Source organism: Gymnoscopelus braueri (genome assembly GCF_963280865.1).
Source record: "Gymnoscopelus braueri genome assembly, chromosome: 7".
Lineage (NCBI taxonomy): Eukaryota > Metazoa > Chordata > Actinopteri > Myctophiformes > Myctophidae > Gymnoscopelus > Gymnoscopelus braueri.
In genome coordinates, this window is record NC_137608.1 from 10,969,841 (window position 1) to 10,990,036 (window position 20,196).

General features: G+C 41.3%; 1 protein-coding gene across 1 annotated transcript in view; it reads left to right on the forward strand.

Moving 5' to 3' along the window:
* Positions 1-20,196, forward strand: part of adgrv1 (adhesion G protein-coupled receptor V1) — a gene marked incomplete at its 5' end in the record, with an annotated part of 266,650 nt that overhangs the window by 221,708 nt on the left and 24,746 nt on the right. The window contains one exon of the mRNA XM_080433472.1: positions 12,872-12,993. Coding sequence (XP_080289598.1) covers positions 12,872-12,993 — 122 coding nt within the window. The remainder of the gene's footprint in view (positions 1-12,871; positions 12,994-20,196) is intronic.

Consider the following 20,196-nt stretch of genomic DNA (forward strand, 5'->3'; position numbering starts at 1 on the left):
TACTGATTTAGAAGGAATTTGTAGATTCGGCCTCAGGTCTTAAAGTTGTACAATGCAGAATCACATATAACGATTTTTAGCAACCTCTGCTGGTCACTACCGTCACTGCATACAATTTCCCTAGTCCTCGATTACCCAGAATTCCATTCGTTTTCACCGGAAGCCGGAAGCGTTTCAAAAAGCGATCTTTTAATTGTTTTATACTATCTACGGATCGTTTCTCTTAGCCAGTGGAGCATTAGTTACCATGAGCTGTGCTTTCTTTTTCTGTTCTTTTTCGATCTTCCAATCCTACATTCTCTTAAAATCAGCGTGAGGTTCCTTTTTGTTAATAGCGCGGTAGTTCCTGGCCAAACAGGAAACCGTTGCGGTAGTTCCTGAGGACGTCGGCCACGACGTCATGACGTTGGCCAGGAACGTCATTTTCCCGGGAAAGTCCCCCCCGTACACGTTCAATAGAAAATATATAAATAAAAGGCTTCCGGGGGTGAAATTCACGGAGTGGGTGTTGTGAAACTTTTGCCACTCGCAAAAGATATACAATTTAACTTTAGTTTTGTTGAAAACGTTACCTAGTATTACTTTAACTCTTTGACTGACGGGAATTCCTGTCCGATGGCTCTATGGCTATCATGGCCAATGACGGAATGACGAAAATATGAAAAAAAAAAAAATGATTTTTTTTTTTTTTTTTTTGAATTTTTCTGAATTTTTTGGTCTTTTTTTTTTTGGGTTTATCTCAAAGGAACTAGGAGATAACGCTATCCAAAAAATTGCTGCTCCATTCACTTCAATGTTAAAAAACAAACAGAGGAAAAATGCACCTTTTTCCTGGCACTGGGACGACACAGTCTGAAATAAGTCTGGCAGTGAAAGAGTTAAAGGGTTAAATTAACGCCCTACTTGATCATACTACAGTGTCACACAATACCATCAAAAGTAGCAGATCTGCTTCGCGACACGTTTCGATCTTGTAGATCTGCTACTTTTGATGCTTTTTGAATTTGAATCCTGAAAGGTAAACAGTTTTGGACATAGGAGGTTTCCACCCGACAGAGAGGACAGACTGTCATCTGTCAACGGTGTTCTGCAAAGCCATGTAGACCTGCAGAACGTCGAGTGCAGCGATGCTAATTGCACTCAAACACACACACACACACACACACACACACACACACACACCCACACACACACACACACACACACACACACACACACACACACACACACACACACACCTTTTATTGACGTCAGAAGCCCTGCTATATCTCGCACAGCTATGCAAGTTTTACATGCGGGCCAGAAACAGGCGTATGTGAACACCGGCACTGACTGTGTGGCCTGTTGTTCTGCTTATCTCAGCAGCTGCGTGGTCACGGCTGTGAAAGTGAAAATGTTTGACCACCTGACCATGCAGCAGGACGCGATGGTCGCTGATGATATCAGCCATCATGCCCGGCCGGCTCCGGCGCCCCTTTTTTTTTTCTGTGACCGGATGGCATGCCATGCATTGGACGGTAGAATTCCCACCAGATCCAGGAGCTGGATAAAGCATGCAGAGATATGATATGTACCTGACTGAGAGTACTATCTACAAGTCAATGAGGCAGCAAATCATCACAACACATAGTCAGGCAGAAAAACCTTGTATCTACCGTGTATGCTTTTTAATCTGTTATGAATTAATGCCCTATATTTAGGGGTCTTCCACGTTTTTCAGGCCAAGGACCGCTTAGCTGAGATTAAACAGTCGCAGATTAAACTTTTTCATAGATTTCAGAGATAGCTTCGTCATAGACTTGTTTGCAGCACTTATCATCAGGCGTTGTGTCAATTAATGTTTTTTTGTTTTGTTTGACTACATTATCTTTTCTATTAGCTAATATGTTGGATTCATGTTAATGCATATTTTCAGACATTTACACCGTATATAGTCGATACTTAGTAAACTTGAAAAATGAAAATAGTTGTGAGGCCGTTGTGAGCATGAAGATCAACTATTTTCACAATATATATCTGTGGAACCAAGTGAAACTAAATGTAATGCCCCAACTCCTACAATTCCAAGTGCTTGTCAGGGTGGGATTCCCTATTTCAAATATGATCCTTTTGGGGGTCGTGACCTGAAAAGGTTGAGAATTCCCTGATCTAAAGCAAGAGGCATCAATAGTCGCTCTGTGTGTGAACGCAGTGAGTGAAGGATATAGTCCTGCATGTTGTTCTTCCCTGTGTTTTGCCTGGGTGGCTGTATATATGTGAGGCTGTTGTTGAAGGGACAACAAGCCTTGATAAACTGCAGATAAGAAAGAGCAGTAGGAACAACAAGCACAAAGCACTGCCTCTTGTTCTATTCTTTGAGAACAGTCAAAACCATAACAACGGCCTTCCCGGTATAACTCAGCTCGCATTGCTTCTTTACTTTCTCTTAGACTCTGGATGCTCTGAGAGAAAGTCAATACTCTGATATACAGCCCTGTGAAACGCCTTCGAACTCTGCCAAAATAATGTTTTGCCAACAAGAGAGGAAAAAAAGGGACTGGAATGTGCGCGTGTGCAGTGGTGGAAGAAGTACTCACATTTTTTACTTGAGTAAAAGTATCAATACTACCATGTACAAGTAAAAGTCTGGTTTTCAAAATTGACTTGAGTAAAAGTACAAAAGTACAGGCATCAAAATATACCTTAGAGTACCAAAAGTAAAAGTACTCATTATGCAGAATGTCCCATTTCGCAAGTATCCAAATGTATAAAAACCTGTGAGAATAGCCGATCTACAAGCTCACAACACGTCGCGTTGTGACCTTATAGATTGTGTATTTTCAAATATCCAAAGTCTATAGGGCTAAGGTAGTTGCTAGTTAGTTAGTGTATGTTGTGTAATAATAATCTAAATCTACAAAGTAACCAGTAATTAACATTTTCAAATAATCGTAGTAGAGTAAAAGTACAATATTTGCCTCTGAGATGTAGTGGAGTAGAAGTAAAAGTATTGAAAATTGGAAACACTCCAGTAAAGTAAAAAAAATCCTCAAAGGTGTACTTAAGTACAATACTTGAGTAAATGTACTTAGTTACTTTACACCACTGTGCGTGCGTGCGTGCGCGCGCGCGCGCGTGTGTGTGTGTGTGTGTGTGTGTGTGTGTGTGTGTGTGTGTGTGTGTGTGTTGTGTTTCTGCGTGTAAATGGTGGTTAGCACAAGGCTCAGGAGGTGTTATGACAGCTGTTGACCTCTCGGTGTGCTGTGTGTGTCAGCACTGTGTTGGGTTTGTGTAGAGCCTGTTCATCTGGGTTTATCTTCTCACACTGGGAACCAAGCGTCTAGCTGCTCAAACACCCAGCAGAGAGAGAGACAACACTGGCTCCCTTGTGTCCTCTGTGACTGGAACTATAGTTTGGCCCCGCCAGACGAAGGAGGGTCCACCACCATCTTGGGGATGTTGTCGCTGTCGGACGCAGAAACCTCTTATCTCCGTATGGTTGCTGTTGGGGCAGAAACCTCTTATATCCATATTCTAACTTTTTTGTGTTTTCTTGTAAATTAATGATACTTGATCATTACTACAGCGTACAGTAACACAAACGCATCACAAGATGCCGAGTCAGCTCCAACAGACAGACAGATGTACATGCACTGTCTAGCACAGTATAGTTATCATTTTTCTGTCAAGGACCCCGCAGATTGATATATATTTGGCCGCGGACTCCATCGGAAAACGTTTGTGTGAGGGACCCCCAGAAGAGAAATTGTTGCGTGCACATTTACGCACATTAAGGCGTGTGTGCGTGCGTGCGTGCGTGCAAAATGCGCACATTATTTTAGGGGGCAAATGGATGGAAATTTGCATCTGTAGTTGGTTCTTTTCCCAGCGGATGCGAGCCATCAAGGCAGGCAGCCAGTAAAAAGCAGCCAGTAAAAAAGCAGCCAGTCAAACAGGCAGCCAGACAACCGTTCAACAGGGTTGCTGTGGGAAGGACTGAGAGAGTCTACCCTGTATGATCCACAGACAGGAATGTGCTTACTCTGGGGGAAAAACTCAACCAGGGCTAGATGGAGGAGAGGCTCACAGATGTGTGTGTGTGCACTGGGCAGTGGTGGAAAAAGTACTCAATTATTTTACTTAAGTAAAAGTATCGATACCGCAATATAGAAATGCTCTGTTGCAAGTATAAGTACGGAATTCAAGTAAAAGTACAAAAGTATCAGCATCAAAATATACTTAAAGTGCCAAAAGTAAAAGTACTCACTATGCAGAATGTCGTATTTCGCAAGTTTTCAAATGTATAAAGTCCTTTGAAAATAGCAGATCGGCTATTTTCAAATAGCCAAAGTATATAGGGCTGAAGTAGTTATTGTATGTTTAGTAAAGTACAATATAGTAAAAGTACAATATTTGCCTCTGAGATGTAGTGGAGTAAAAGTACTTGTGCGTGCGTGCACGTGTAGCCTACATCTCTGTAACTGAAATGAAACACGTGAGTTTAGGAGGCTGTGACAGATTTATGAACGCGGAGCAAACAATCACCTGAGTGAGACGAGGACAGAATGTGTGAACGAATAAAAGACGAGACGAAAGACAAACACAGACGAGAATAAGGCTTCAGGCTGAAAACCACATTATAGTTATTAGAGAGAGAGAGAGAGAGAGAGAGAGAGAGAGAGAGAGAGGGGCACAAGGTATAAAGCAGGTGAATGAGCATATTATCGTCTCTGTCGGGTGGAAACCTCATATGTCCAAAACTGTCACTTTTCAGGATTAAATTCAAAAGTAGCAGATCGACAAGCTCGAAACGCGTCGTTTCGTGCCGCGTTTCGAGCTTGTAGATCTGCTTCTTTTGATGCATTTGTGTGACGCTGTAGTATGATCAAGTAAGGGACGTTAATTTACGGGGGAAAAAACACAACAAGTTAAAATATGGAGATAAGAGGTTTCTGCCCGACAACAACGATAAGTGGGGAATCCATTAGAAGTCTCATTCAGAGATAAAGAGAGAGAGAGAGAGAGAGAGAGAGAGAGAGGGTAGAGTGGCATTGACAGGGTGGTGGAAGTGGCACCTATGTGCAGGTGGGCTCTGTTCAAACCTGGGCCCGTGCCCCTGTGTTTCCAGCCTACTTGTGAAGTGGACAGATACAGGGTGGCCTAGTGGCCTACATATCACCAACCAGACAACTACGCACAGCAAGGAATGGCAGGGCCGTGCCAGGACAGGGCCGTGCCAGGGCAGGGACAGGGACAGGGCAGTGCAGGCCAGACTAGGGCGAGGGCCGGGCGGGGCAGACCATGGCACCACTAGGGCAGTGGTGCTGACAGATTCTGCTGTTGGTCCTTTAATCCACTAAGACCGGGAACGCATCTGTGTCATTTTAAGATTTCTTTGGATTTGCACAAAGTTGCACACATTTTCACGATTTATCAAAAATATCAGATCTAGAAGCTTATAGCGCATTTGTTAAATATTTTTGTTCCACGGACCCCCCACAAAGATTTGAGTTACAAAACGTTCGCTTTAACAATATATATATTCAAAGATTTGCCAAAATTTATTTTTCAAAAATAGCAGATCTATAAGCTCATAGTGCGGCACTCGTGCCGTGCTATGAGCTTGTACTGTATATCTGCATTTTTTTTAATAGCCAAAGAATGAAAATTACACAGATGCGTTCCCGGATTAATAATAATAATAATAATGATAATAATAATAATACATACGATTTATATAGCGCAAGATGAAAACAACTTTATTTGGAAGAACTAGTTAAAAAAGGTTAAAAAACTATAAAAGAAAGGTAAACAAGGGGCTTTGTACTGTAGGTCGTGATTAGAATATTTAAATCAATTATTTGCTTGACTGTGAGCCAGTGGAGGTCACGGAGGACGGGAGAGATGTGGTCCCTGGATCGGGTTCTGATGAGCAGGCGGGTGGCAGCATTTTGTACGTACTGTAGTTTCTTGAGAACCTTGGTGGTGACGCCGTATTGTAGTAATGGAATGGATTGAATGGGTTAAGGCATTCCCTGCGTTATTGGATAGCGGAGTCAATAAAGAGCCAGGAAGGAGGTGGAGGAATCGATATTGTGTTGGTATGAAGGATGCTTACAGGTTGAGCTTCCAAGATCATCCTCCTGGCCCCACTTCTACAATTTACTATGTAGGCATTTAGCAGACGTAAGCAAGGTCAAACACAAGGTTATACATCAAATACATGGAGATACAGTGTAGTGCCTCAGTAATCTAGGATCATAGGTAAACCAAGAACCTAGCATCAGTCTAAACATATGATATCAAAGAATAAATAATCTGTACATTGAAACTATACAAACTATAGGATGCCAGGTCAACGAATGAACCTGGCAGCGGTCTACATAACGTGTAATCTAAATGACATTTTAACGTTCGCATAAGCCTGCAAGGTCGTCAAGGCTAGGGCAAGTGCTATGGGCTAAAGTGGAGTCTGAAGAGGTGAGTCTTCAGACTACGGTGGAAGATCAGGAGTGAGTCTGCAGTTCTAACAGCAATGGGGAGTTTGTTCCACAGTTTGGGAGCCAGAAGGGAGAAGAGTCTGCATGGGACGTGTGTGGAGCGTTGTCCCGGATGTTTTAAGGAAAGTTCTGACAGCTTCCCTGTGTTGGCTGATCTTCTTAAGGCCTTTGCAGACAGGGTGCGATTTTTCGCACGGAAAAAACGGACAATATCATTTTTTAAATGAACACATGGTTCTCAATGACCTCATGCACACCGGCTCCGAATTTACCGTGCGTCGATGCGATGCGGCGATGCGTTTTTTTTCCAATCGAACCCAGTTCTATGGGATCTGTAGTCACGGTTCCATAGCCCGGACAGACGGACGGCCATGCCGTGCTTTTATTGGTTGTTAGTTGGTTGTCAGGGGGGCATCTTGACCAATCGGCAGTACAACCTCCGGAATTTCAGGAATCAAGAAGATTCGTGCGTCTTTCCGCATGCGGTAAAAACTGATTGACTAATCGCACCCTGTCTGCAAAGACCTTTAGTGAGTGGGAGGGGTTGTATTTGACTCAGTGAAGCCTTTCTATTGGTTTGGGTCTCTATGTTTTTCTGTCTGTCTGTCTGTCTGTCTGTCTGTCTGTCTGTCTGTCTGTCTGTCTGTCTGTCGTCATAGTCTACATTTCAAGTGTGGATTGGAACGTGTCTGCCCACGTGACTATACCGTCAGTTGTGCACAAACACTCATCAAATCACTGCTCACTCATTATACCTCATCATGAATACGCTCTTCACCTTGCTCACATAGTACATACAGGCACTCAAAGACACAAACACACACACACACACACACACACACACACACACAGTGTTTAGACAATGTTCAGTCGGTGAGTTCAGCTTCACGTGGCTCACACATACGTACAGACCCTCTTCAGAGCGCCACGGGACTGAAAGGCGACGTTCAGAGTACAGACGTTGGGTCAATGGGTTCGACCGGTACAGATTGAACGTGTCAAGAGCTTCAGAACGTGGGATTCTCTGCTCTAAACAAATCGTGCAGAGAAGGCCTAATAGCCCCCGCCACAAAGGCACAATGACGCACTGTGTGTGTGTGTGTGTGTGTGTGTGTGTGTGTGTGTGCGTGTGCGTGTGCGCGTGCGCGCAGTGGTGGAAAAAGTACTCAAATGTTTTACTTAAGTAAAAGTATCAATACTGCAATGTAGAAATACTCTGTTACAAGTAAAAGTCCGGAAATCTAAATGTACTTGAGTAAAAGTACAAAAGTATTGGCATCAAAATGTACTTAAAGTACCAAAAGTAAAAGTACTCAGTATGCAGAGTGTCCCATTTCAAGTTTTCAAATGTATAAACATCATTTGAAAATAGCTGATCTACAAGCTCACAAAGCGTCGCGATGCGACGCATTGTGAGCTTGTAGATCTGCTATTTTCAAATGGCTGAAATGTTTGTATTGGAAATAAGTAAAGTAAAGTACAAATACCTCAGAATTGTACTTAAGTACAGTACCTAAGTAAATGTACTAGTTACTTTCCACCTGTGTGTGTGTGTGTGTGTGTGTGTGTGTGTGTGTGTGTGTGTGTGTGTGTGTGTGTGTGTGTGTGTGTGTGTGTGTGTGTGTGTGTGTGTGTGTGTGTGTGTGTGCACTGATGAATGGTACATCATGTTCTCAGCAAGCTCACTAACAGAAACGTAAATGTCATCTTGCTTACAGCGCTCTCTCTTTCTCTCGCTTGCTCGCTCGCTCACTCTCGCTCTTTCTGTGGTACTTCTTCAGATGTGTGTAATCTGTGTATGTGTATGTTTGTCAGGCTGTGACTGTGTTCATATTATTGCTTTGCAGTGCCCGTACAGATTGAGTCGGAGTCACCAAATGAAGGACTCATTTGGTGACTCAACACATCAGTGAAATGACAGCTCAGAGAATGGATGTCATGTTGTTCTTTCATCTTTCTGTTCTGTCCCATTAAAGCATGAGTTATAAGGAAAATTTACCAATATCGTGGTCTGGTCCAAACTCGTAATTCAAGTGTCCAAGGGTAGAATATACTTTGTTGACCGGGGTCCCCCAATTAAGGGTCTATACTTGGTCTAAACCAGTGGTTCTCAAAATGTATTTCCAGAAGAGAAGATTTGTTTAAAAAAAAAATAATCAAAATGATCCAAAAAAAAAAAAAATTTTTGTTGCAGATGTACAAGCACGCAACATGGCACGAAGCGACACGCTGTAAGCTTGTAGATCTGCTATTTTTGAACAGTCAACATAATACCGTATTAATACATTTTGTTGGGGACCCCCTGGAACCCGGATCCCACTTTGAGAATCACTGGTCCAAACTATAGTCTTTTACCAATTATCTTCACCGAAAATAGCCGATCTACAAGCTCACAACAACACGGCTCATTGCAACGCGTGGTCAGCCCTCAGACTTCTTTTTCTTTGTTTAATTCACTGTGGGATAATGTTTGCCAAAATGTATTTGTGAAGCATACATGTGAAATCTATCCTCATTGGCTGAAGAAGACAGCTGCAACAGCTGAACAATCTAGAGATGTACAGTACAGTATAAATGTGGTACAATACAGGGTTGCTAGGGACTAGATCCAGCTCAATACGGTACAGGGAGTCTTTTTGGACTTATCCCAGCAGCTGTGGGCCCGTCGTTGTGTAACAGCTCATTGTTTTCCCCCTGAAACCCACGTGCCAACGTGCCAGGCATTAATGAGCTATCTCTCTCTCTCTCTCCCTCTCTCCCTCATCTCTGATGACTCAAGAGTGTACGGCTGAATGGCGGGCCTTGTTCTGTGTGTTCCTCTAATTGATATGGGGAATAAAAGATGAGTGGGGTGGTCAGCATGTGGAACATAGTATGCTAATCTATTCAGAAAAAGGACAAAGAGTTTCAGGGCGGACTCAGACTGGGTTTGATTCCGAGCACCATTGCCCTCGATCTCCCCGCTGGCCAGCATTCACATTGGCCATGATTCTTCCGTACCCGAGTACACCAGTGTTGATTTTGTCGACTAAAACTATGACGATTTTTTTTTGCCAACTACCTTTTTTCACTGACAAAAACTAAATAAAAACGAAATAAAACCTAAGCTACGATAACTAAAACTAAGACTAAATATAATATTGACAATTTTGTCAACAAATAAAAACTAGATTAAAATGTTAGGGAGGGACTAGTGGAGAAGAGATCCAGTAGAACTAAAAGTCATTTTATGTTTCGGGTGTTGCGCTCCGAAAATAGCAGATCTACAAGCTTGTAGACACACTGTTCGCTCGCTACACACTGTGTTTTTTTTGTTTTTTCACGCTCGCGCTACTCAAACACTAGCGGGATCATTATTTCATGTCAACATTCAATTTGAACTATCAGAAGGTATAACCTAGGTAAAATGATTTGTCACTCATGGGATATATAAATGATATATTATAATATAGTCATAATATATGACTATACGTATAGTATGTATATGTATAGTCCTGTAACAGAGTTCTATTACAGTACAGTGTTCCGAACATCCTGTACGGAACGCAATGTTCACACTAATCACAACATCTGGCAAGTGGACCCGGATCCGCATTGACATAGGCAGGCACTGAAGCAGATTGTTTTCCACTTTTTTCCAAATGTAAGCTGTTTATTTGCATTTTTGGCAAGTCTGCACAAACTGCATAATAGTTGCGGGTGCCGAGCTATGGGATCTGTAGTCACGGTTCCATAGCCCGGACAGACGGACGGCCATGCCGTGCTTTTATTGGTTGTTAGTTGGTTGTCAGGGGGGCATCTTGACCAATCGGCAGTACAACCTCCGGAATTTCAGGAATCAAGAATACGAAATTAATGGTGATTATGTCATGCTTTGGCACACAGATCAATGTATATACGCTAGGAGAGAATTTATTTGAAAGATTATTGGCATAGAGTGGGGGGAGCGATTATGTATTGGCTGCTTTGTCAAATGTAAGCTGTTTATTAGCATTTTTGGCAAGTTACACACATAAATAGACAGACAGTATTTTTAGCAGTGAGTGCCTGTTCTCTTTGTTTTAATGTTACATAACGTCTCTGTCAGGTGGAAACCTTATATATCCAAAACTGTTACTTTTCAGGATTCAAATTCAAAAGTATTGAAAGTAGCAGATCTACAAGGTCAAAACGCGGCGCGAAGCGACGTGTTTTGACCTTGTAGATCTGCTACTTTTGGTGTTTTTGTGTGACACTGTAGTATGATCAAGTAGGGCGTTAATTTATGAAAATAACACAAAAAGTTAAAATATCCCCGACATCAACGATATTAGAGATGGCACGATATGAAAGTTTCATGTCATGCTTATAGTGGCCAAATTATTTTGCGATTAACAGTATTATAATAATAATCATGCTTAAAACTCATAAAATGCCACTTTTGTTAACCACTTGCACCCCAGCATCCATATCCATATATTTCATGATCAATTCAAATCTCTGCGATATGATCATTGTGTGCATTTGGTAAATGGTGCATTTATATAGAGCTTTTATCCAAAGCGCTTTACATAGATTGTGCATTACATTCACCCATTCACACACACATTCACACACCGATGGCGGAGGAAACCATGCAAGGCACCAACCTGCTCATCGGGAGCAATTAGGGGTTCAGCGTCTTGCTCAAGGACACTTGACAAGCCCCGGGATCGAACTGGTACGGTTGGGTATCCGGCCGCTCTACCGGCTACTCTACCCCTGAGCCACTGCCGCCCCCTTTGTTTTTTCATCGCTATAAACGATAATAATGATTATTGTCCTTTATTGTACGAAATGCCATATGTGTGTATGGTTTATGAGTTATGACCGAAATAAACTTTAACTAACTAACTAACTAACTAACTATATTCCAGTCTCAAGCTACAAGCCGAAGCCAAAAGCTGTTCTCCCCAACTTTGGCCTAACAAATGGAATACTCAGAATATCGCTGTGCTGTGCGTTTTTGCGAAACGAGCAGATCCACTACTTTTGATACTTTTGTGTGACGCTGTAGCGTGTGATTTAAGTAGGGTATTAATTTATTAAAAGTTGGAATATGGAGATAAGAGGTTTCTGCCCCGACAGCAACGATAATGCTGTGTAAGCTGCAGTATGAGTGTGTGTGTGTGTGTGTGTGTACAGTACAAAGCAGTGGTGGCTGTGTCTGGACGGAATGTAGGTCAGCAGCAACACCACTGGCTGCTTCAGAGTGTGTGTGTGTGTGTGTGTGTGTGTGTGTGTGTGTGTGTGTGTGTGTGTGTGTGTGTGTGTGTGTGTGTGTGTGTGTGTGTGTGTGTGTGTGTGTGTGTGTGTGTGTGTGTGTGTGTGTGTGTGTGCGTGCGTGCGTGCGTGCGTGCGTGCGCGCGCGTGTGTGTGTCTATGCTTGACCACATTTTTAAGTGTGCAAGACTCTAAGTGTGTGTGTGTGTGTGTGTGTGTTCGTCGTTTCCAGATCAGTCTGGGCCAAACCTTTAGCTCAATGAGCCAAAGCCTCTCTGCTCTCCAGTAAAGCCAGGCTGTGATTAAAGAGTAGCTCCCATAATCATCAGGCCCTGAGGCCTCCTTCCTATCCTCTGTGTGATGATGATGGCTTCTCTCAGCCCTGACTGTGGAAAACACTCTATGCTACCTACTCTACTGTATAACCAGTGGTGGGAAAAGTACTCAAATGTTTTACTTAAGTAAAATAATTGATACCGCAATGTAGAAATACTACCAAAAGTAAAAGTACTTATTATGCAGAATGTCCCATTTCAAGTGTATAAAAAACTTTGGAAAATGGCACAATACGTCGCATTGTGAGCTTGTAGATCGGCTATTTTCAAATGGCCAAAATGTATATAGGGCTGAAGTGGTTAATGTGGCTCTGTTTCTATGATTCTGTGATTCCCTTATGCTTATGGGGTCTATTTCATTCCTTGTAAAATCTTATTTGGCAAATCATTTATTATAATATTTCATGCTTACAGGGAATGAATGAAATGAGACAGAGCATCGACGGCAACATTCTGCTTATAAATATTTTATGCTCGATATATTTATATTTATGCTCAATAAATATTAAATCCAAGAGTTGTCTGTCTGAACTTCTTCTGCTTCTTCAGGCAGCTGCTTCTCTGATGGGCAACGGTTACATACATACAAACAGCAGGTTCACAAAAGTTGGAACGTTCATGGCTGTTGCATTATTGTTTACGGCCTGAAAACGTATGGAAGTAATGATTGAATACTTTGTTAGTCAGAAATGTACAGTCAGACATTTAGGCTAAAAGGATAACACAAAAAAGTCTTGATGATGAATATATATATGCTGTAATGACAGAAGTATGTGCTCTGTTGTTGACCTTTGCTTTTATGCATGTGTGTTGCAGAGGTGCCCATGGTTCTCTACCTGTTCCTGCTCATCTCTGTGGTGTGGCTGTGGGCAGGACTCCACATGGGCTACAGGTCTCTGTGGATGTTGATCCTCTACGTCATCTTCAACCTTCTGCTGGTGAGTTCATACATAATACATTTTAGTAGTCATATTAGCAATAGAATACATGTTCAATCTTCCAGATAACTCTAGTGATTTAGGATATTTTATAGGTTAAAAGCCTCAATCTGCAATTTCTTCAACTGGCTGGCTGTATGGCTACCAAAACATTATCATTATTTTACATATTTTGCGTTTCAATTGAGAGATTTAGTTTTGCTTTTATCTATGAACTTGTCACGCTGTTGCAGTCACACTTGATGCTGGACACTGAGCATTTGAAGCAACGTTTTCCACGCATGCACGCGCGCGCACACACACACACACACACACACACACACACACACACACACACACACACACACACACACACACACACACACACACACACACACACACACACACACACACACACGCACACACACACTACTGGCTGTATGGTATGTAAGTTGTGAGTAAGTGATATGAACTCTTTGACTGTGTGATCCAAACTTTGTGATCCAAACTTTTCCAAACCTGGCAGCCAAATCGTTTGGTATTAGCATACATCTGCTAATTGGAACCGATGTTCTAATTGGAACTGTGTTAGTGGGTTGCGTGTGCGTGTGCGTGTGCGTGTGCGTGTGCGTGTGCGTGTGCGTGTGCGTGTGTGTGTGTGTGTGTGTGTGCGTGTGTGTGTGTGTGTGTGTGCTTGTGCCTGCGTATGTGTGTGTACAGTAATTCGTCAGGATTCAAATTAAAAAATAACTGATGGGCAAGCTCAAAATGTGTCACGGCACGTTTCAAGCTTGTACATCTGCTATTTTTGGTACTTTTTTGGGACGCTGTAGTATGAATTTACGAAAAAACACAAAAACTTAAAATATTGGAGAAAATAGGTTTCTGCCTTGTGTGTGTGTGTGTGTGTGTGTGTGTGTGTGTGTGTGTGTGTGTGTGTGTGTGTGTGTGTGTGTGTGTGTGTGTGTGTGTGTGTGTGTGTCTGTCTGTCTGTCTCTGGGTGTATATGTGTGCAGTGTGTTTGCTGAGTGACAGAGTGAAGGCGTAATGAAGGCTACTTTAGGCTGTACTTTGAAGGCCAATGCTTTGATGTTTGCTTCAGGCAGAGCACCATGTCCCTGAGACAAGCTTTTATCACTGTGTCTGTGTCTGTCTGTCCACTCTGACTCTAAGAAACAGCTCTTATCTCCATGTTTTAGCATCAAAGCATCAAAAGTAGCAGATCTAAGAGCTTGTAGATCTGCTACTTTCACTAGTTTGGGTCCCGGCCAAACATCTAATTTCTCTCTTGGGTCTTGAGCTAAAAAGTTTGCGAACCAGTGCTCTAATACATACTGTATGTACGAAATAAAATGTTAATAATATTTTTTTACATACTGTAATAGAGCTTTAAGTGATTACTCATTATAAATGTTTTGTATAAGAAAAATTAAACCTTTTTTTTTTAAACGTTGCTTCTCAATTATTTTATTAATGGAAAAGCTAATCAATACAATAAATCGCTAAGAGAAATGGATAGTTCAGCCCTAGTTGTCTGTCAGTCTCTCTCTCAGTTGCCCCGCCCCCCGCCTGTCACATGACTCCTCCCCTTGAGCTGTGTGACTCCTCCCCCTGAGCTGTGTGTGTATCAGAGAAGATAACGATGCTGTTAGTTGGGTGGAAACCCTGTGTCCAAAACACTGACTTTTTTTTATATTTGTTTTGTTTGTTTTTTGTTACACATAAAGACCTGAGGCCGATTCTACAAATACCTTCTAAATCTGTAGTTCTCAATTTTTTCGTGCCAAGGAGGACCCCCAAAATGATATGTATTTGGCTGTGGACCCCCATCTGAAAATGTTTCTTTGCCAGGGACCCCCAGAAGAGAAGATTGATGTAAAAAACAATTCTAAATTATTCAAAATTATTTATTTATTTTCAAAAATGTTCAAAAATAGCAGATGTACTATCTACAAGCTGTGAGCTTGTAGATCTGCTATTTTTGAGAACCACAGTTCTAAACCACTGTTCTAAATCCTAAGAGTTTTCTAAAAAAAAACTTGTGTTGTTGTATACAGTATATAAAATCTATCCGGTTTTAATGGGTTAAAAGTAGTGAAAATAGCCTACAAGTCTGCAAGCTCACGAGTTCTGAGCTTGTAGACTGGCGGCTATTTTCGTACGACACTCTTGTATGATGACGTTGAAATAATGGAGATACGAGGTTTCTAGCCCTGTGACAGCAGAGATAAGAGGACATGAACGTGATGGTAGATACCTTTCACCGTCTTATCTGTTCACAGCTGGAAAAAAAAGCCCCAGACATTTAGCTCCCCGATATCTGGACTTCAAAGGGTTGCATAACTTTTGAGATGGTACTTTCTGACCTTCAGCACTTGACTTGATACCGTCTGCCCTTTGACGTTTAACTTCTAAATACAATGTTCTTATGTCATCTCTGTCGGGTGGAAACCTCATACAGTAGGTGGCCAGTGACTTTGACCAGTTTCACTTTCAAACCCTTTGCATCATGTGGATTGTGGAAGTTAAATGGTGGATTTGTGGATAGGACTCTATATAAAAAAACTTGTTATATCAACAAAACGCATCGCATTCTGTTTGTGTGACATGCATGATGCAAAGGTTTTGAAAATGAAACTGGTCTAAGTCACTGGCCACCAACTTCGTATGTCCAAAAACTTTATTTTTCCAGGATTCAAATTCAAAAACATCAAAAGTAGCAGATCTACAAGCTCGAAACGCGACGCGTTTGACACTGTAGTATGATCAAGTAGGGCGTTGATTTATGAAAGAACACAAACAGTTATAATATGGAGATAAGAGGTTTCTGCCCGACAGCAACGATTATGGTATTTAGAAGCCAGGTAACTAAGCAGTGTGATATAGTGATATTATGCAATAGTGATATTATTATACAGCCAAAACAGCATTGTTGAACTATTTAGATTCATGGCCATATTTCATGTCATGTCCTTGGATGATGATTTGTTTGTGTTTTGTGTGTTGTGTGTTTTTTTGTTGTTGTTTAGTCTTTTTAATCCTATATGGACCTGAGTCCCAAATAGAGATTGATTGATTGATTGATTGATTGATTGACTGACTGACTGACTGACTGCTGACTATGAGATTCAATTCAAAGAGGCCTCACAGGTAGTTTGTGGTACTATCTGTGTAGGCCCTATAAAGAGAAGGTGCATTCGCCAACTGTTTTGAATAAGAGGTGTCATGTTTTGCAATTAATTAAACTTACATAAACTATTTATGTTATTAAGGCTTTGTGAGTTCCATTTAAAATAAAGTTTGACCATGACAGAGGCGCGCCGACTCAGCAGACCTTGAGGCCGAGGAGTCGCGCCCGAGCGCCTCCAGGCGCGAGTGCCCGCGGCGACCGGCCGATGGTCTGCTAGTCGACTCAGCGCCGTCCGAGTTATGTACCGATAAGCACAGAATCGTAAATAATATTGGTGGGGACTGCGTTTGCCCCACTGACTGTGTAATTAAACTTACATAGACTATTTCTGTTTTAAAGGTTTGTGATTTCTGTTTGACTGTGCAGGGCAGAGGCGTCAATTCTCTGAGTCATGGTAACCGCAGACCCTCGGATTTAAAATTATTTCCACTCTTTCTTAATTCCAGTTAAAGATGTGTTTACATTATATTTTATAACTAAGGGATAGGTGCTAAAAGGTTACAAGCTTGGAGTCCAGTTAGCATATCTACAGTTCTGCTGTTCACACCTCCATTTTGGAAGACAATGAGCTCCCTGTTGATGGCCCAATTGCTGATGGCTCTTGGTATCAATGTGTCTTCATTAATATTCTCACCAACTCAACAATGAGATCTCCCACTCAACTATGTGGTTTGATGTAGGTGATCAACTCCATTGTTTAGTTTAGTGAGAATTTGTGAAGGGTTTCAGTTCTGTTGGGCAGTTTAAAAGTTTAAACCACCTGGATATTTTGTGCTAAGTCTTGTGATCCATTCTTTTTCATGGAATCTTCTCTGTCCAATTGTCCAGCGGTCATTGTATTCCAAGCCACATACCTTTATAGCCTCAATTCCATGTGTCATAAAGTGTTGAACAATTAACAAATGGGTATCCTTTTCATTATTAATGGTATATTTATGTTGGCTTATTCTAATTGCTATGGAGTTGCTCGTCTCTCCTACATATTGTAATCCACATACTTGGCAAGTAATCAGATAAACACAATTTCTGGTGTTGTATGTGATGTTCTGTCTTAGGATAATTATATTTTTGTTTGTCCTGTTTTTAACAGTTTGTTTTGGGCTAAAGTAGTTAGGCCTTGTCCTAATTACCTGGTTCCTGACTGACTGACTGACTGACTGACTGACTGACTGACTGACTGACTGACTGACTGAAGGAAGACCTTTGTTAATCCCGCCCTAGAAATTCAGTTTCAGCTTCACCCTGCTGATAGCTGCTCAGATGGATATTATGAGCGGTTATTTTTTCTTTTAAAAAATATTTAAAAGTTGTGGAAAATAGCCTACAAGCTGAGCTTGTAGTTCTGCTATTTCCACTACATTTATAGGATAAGCCTTATCCTATAAATGTAGTGGAAATAGCAGATCTACAAGCTCATCCCTTATGAGCTTGTAGATCTGCTATTTTCACTACTCTTAACGGTAGTAGGGCATTCATTCATGAAAAATACCCGACAGCAACGAAAGATCTTGAGAACAGTTCATCCGATGGACTTCACACTTGGCCTGTGCACTGTGCTGAGGACTCCGGGGAGTTGAACTATCGAGTGTGAGGTCGATTGGATGAGTGATTTGTCCAAAATGATGCAAGCAGCAATACTGGGTAGCGAAGAAAGCAATCAGCCTCCATCTGTATGTATGTATGTGCACATGCTCACAACAGCCACACACTGAACAGACATTGCACTAGTACAGTAAAACAACAGAAACAACGTTTTTTTTTACCAGCTTGCAAAGCACGCTGGTCTAAGAAGAGACAAGTCAAGAGACAAGTCAAGTCAACACTTTCTCAACACTTTCTCATCATTGGCTGTCCTTTAAGCCAATGGGGATACTTTCCCATACTCTGAACGGGCGGTCTCGTCCTCCCAAGCTATCGTACTAGACACGCCTCTCGCCTCTATGGCAGTGTTGCCAGATTCTGCGAGAGAAATAAGCAACAGGTCTAAGCCAATGGGGAGCCACTAGCAGTGTTGCCAGATTCTGTGAGACAAATCAGAGAAAACAGAAAGCAAGCTGGTATACATGACTGAGTCATGTCTTGTTTTATTTGATTTGATTTATTTGAAAAGCAAAACCACAGCAGTTTGAGGAGTACACAAGAAAGTCCTGAGACTTATTTCCGTTGAGGTCCTCTCACATTTAACAGTCAATACAAGTTACAATACATTACAGTACAAAACACATAAAAATATACAGTACATACAAACGAACAAGTGCTCCCTTATCTTTTCCTAGACTACTGACCCTCTATAGGGGAACCTTTTCTAATAGACCTGCTTTTTTGTCTGCTGCTTAAAATGCAGTAAAGTGCAAAGATGAAAGAGAGAAAGAAGAGATCTTCCTTATTGAACTTATGCGCTTAGAGCTACAGTACATCGGTCTACCACACAGTGTTACAGTATCAATTAAATGCCAAAGTGACGATCTGCCACTGCGAGGCTCCAAGGCACGTTATCTCATTTCTCTTGTTCCTCAACTTTATGATGCTTGTTGTTGCCTGACTGCCTCTGGTGACCAGTGGTGTAAAGTAACTAAGTACATTTACTCAAGTACTGTACGTAAGTAAAATTTTGAGGCACTTTTACTTTACTAGAGTATTTCCAATTGTCTATACTTTTACTTCTACTCCACTACATCTCGGAGGCAAATATTGTACTTTTTATCCACTTCAATTATTTGAAAACTTTAGTCACTAGTTACTTTGTCGATTTTGATTATTATTACAAAACATGCATTAACCACAACATGCATGAACCAGCCATATGCATACTAAGGCTATTTTCAAAGCATTTTATACATTTGGAAACTTGTGAAATGCGGCATTCTGCAAAATGAGTACTTTTACTTTCAGTATTTAAGTACAGTTTAATGTGAATACTTTAGTACTTGTAAATTTTGAATTCCAGACGTTTACTTGTAACTGAGTATTTCTACATACTGTAGCAGTATTGATACTTTTACTTAAAGGGGAAATCCACCCATTTTCAATATTTAACTATGTCATTAATATAGCATAAAGGAGTTGTGTGGAAATAAGAAAAAATTAAAAAAAAAAATAACATTGCAAAAAAATGTAACATTGCAAAAAAATTAACATTGCAAATTACACCATGATGAGTCATCACAGTGTAATTTGCAATGTTAATTTTTTTGCAATGTTACATTTTTTTGCAATGTTAATTTTTTTTTTAATTTTTTCTTATTTCCACACAACTCCTTTATGCTATATTAATGACATAGTTAAATATTGAAAATGGGTGGATTTCCCCTTTAAGTAAAGAATGTGAGTACTTTTCCCACCACTGCTTAGTGCCTCTGGTGACTATTGTTCTGTCGGGGACAGCGTCGTCTCTCTGTGAAGCGTGCCACACGGAAGCTGTGTGGTAACCCTCGGTGACATTGTGGCGTCCGCACGTCAAAGACAACAGTCCCACACTAAAACAAACCTCTCTCCTGTTGGAACAGTGACTTAATGAGGAGAGGATGACGTCACCTTCCATTACAGCCCAATGTCGCACTTTGCATTTGCCTGTCAGCTCAAACGGAAACACATATAATAACCCTCTATGACACTGGTTCTCAACCTGTGGGCCGGGACCCTCAGGGGGTCCCCAAATGGTCCCCAGGTCCCCAGATGATTAGCTTAATGTGCAACGTTGTTTTCTTACTCAATAGTAAACAAACCAACATACTGTATAAGTACAGTGTATACAGGGTATCTGCACATTTATAAAGTGACTTTTAAGACCTTTTTTATACCTCTAAAATTGTCGATATGCTATGTTCAGCGAAAGCTTTCCCCACAATAAGGATGCTGGGGTTTAAGTGGTTAAAAGAAGGTCCAGGTTGAACATCATGAGAAAAAGAAAGGCGTGGGTTTAAACCTCATCAGAATAGAAAGCCTGGCTTAAACCTCATCAGAATAGAAAGCCTGACTTAAACCTCATCAGAATAGAAAGCCTGGCTTAAACCTCATCAGAATAGAAAGCCTGG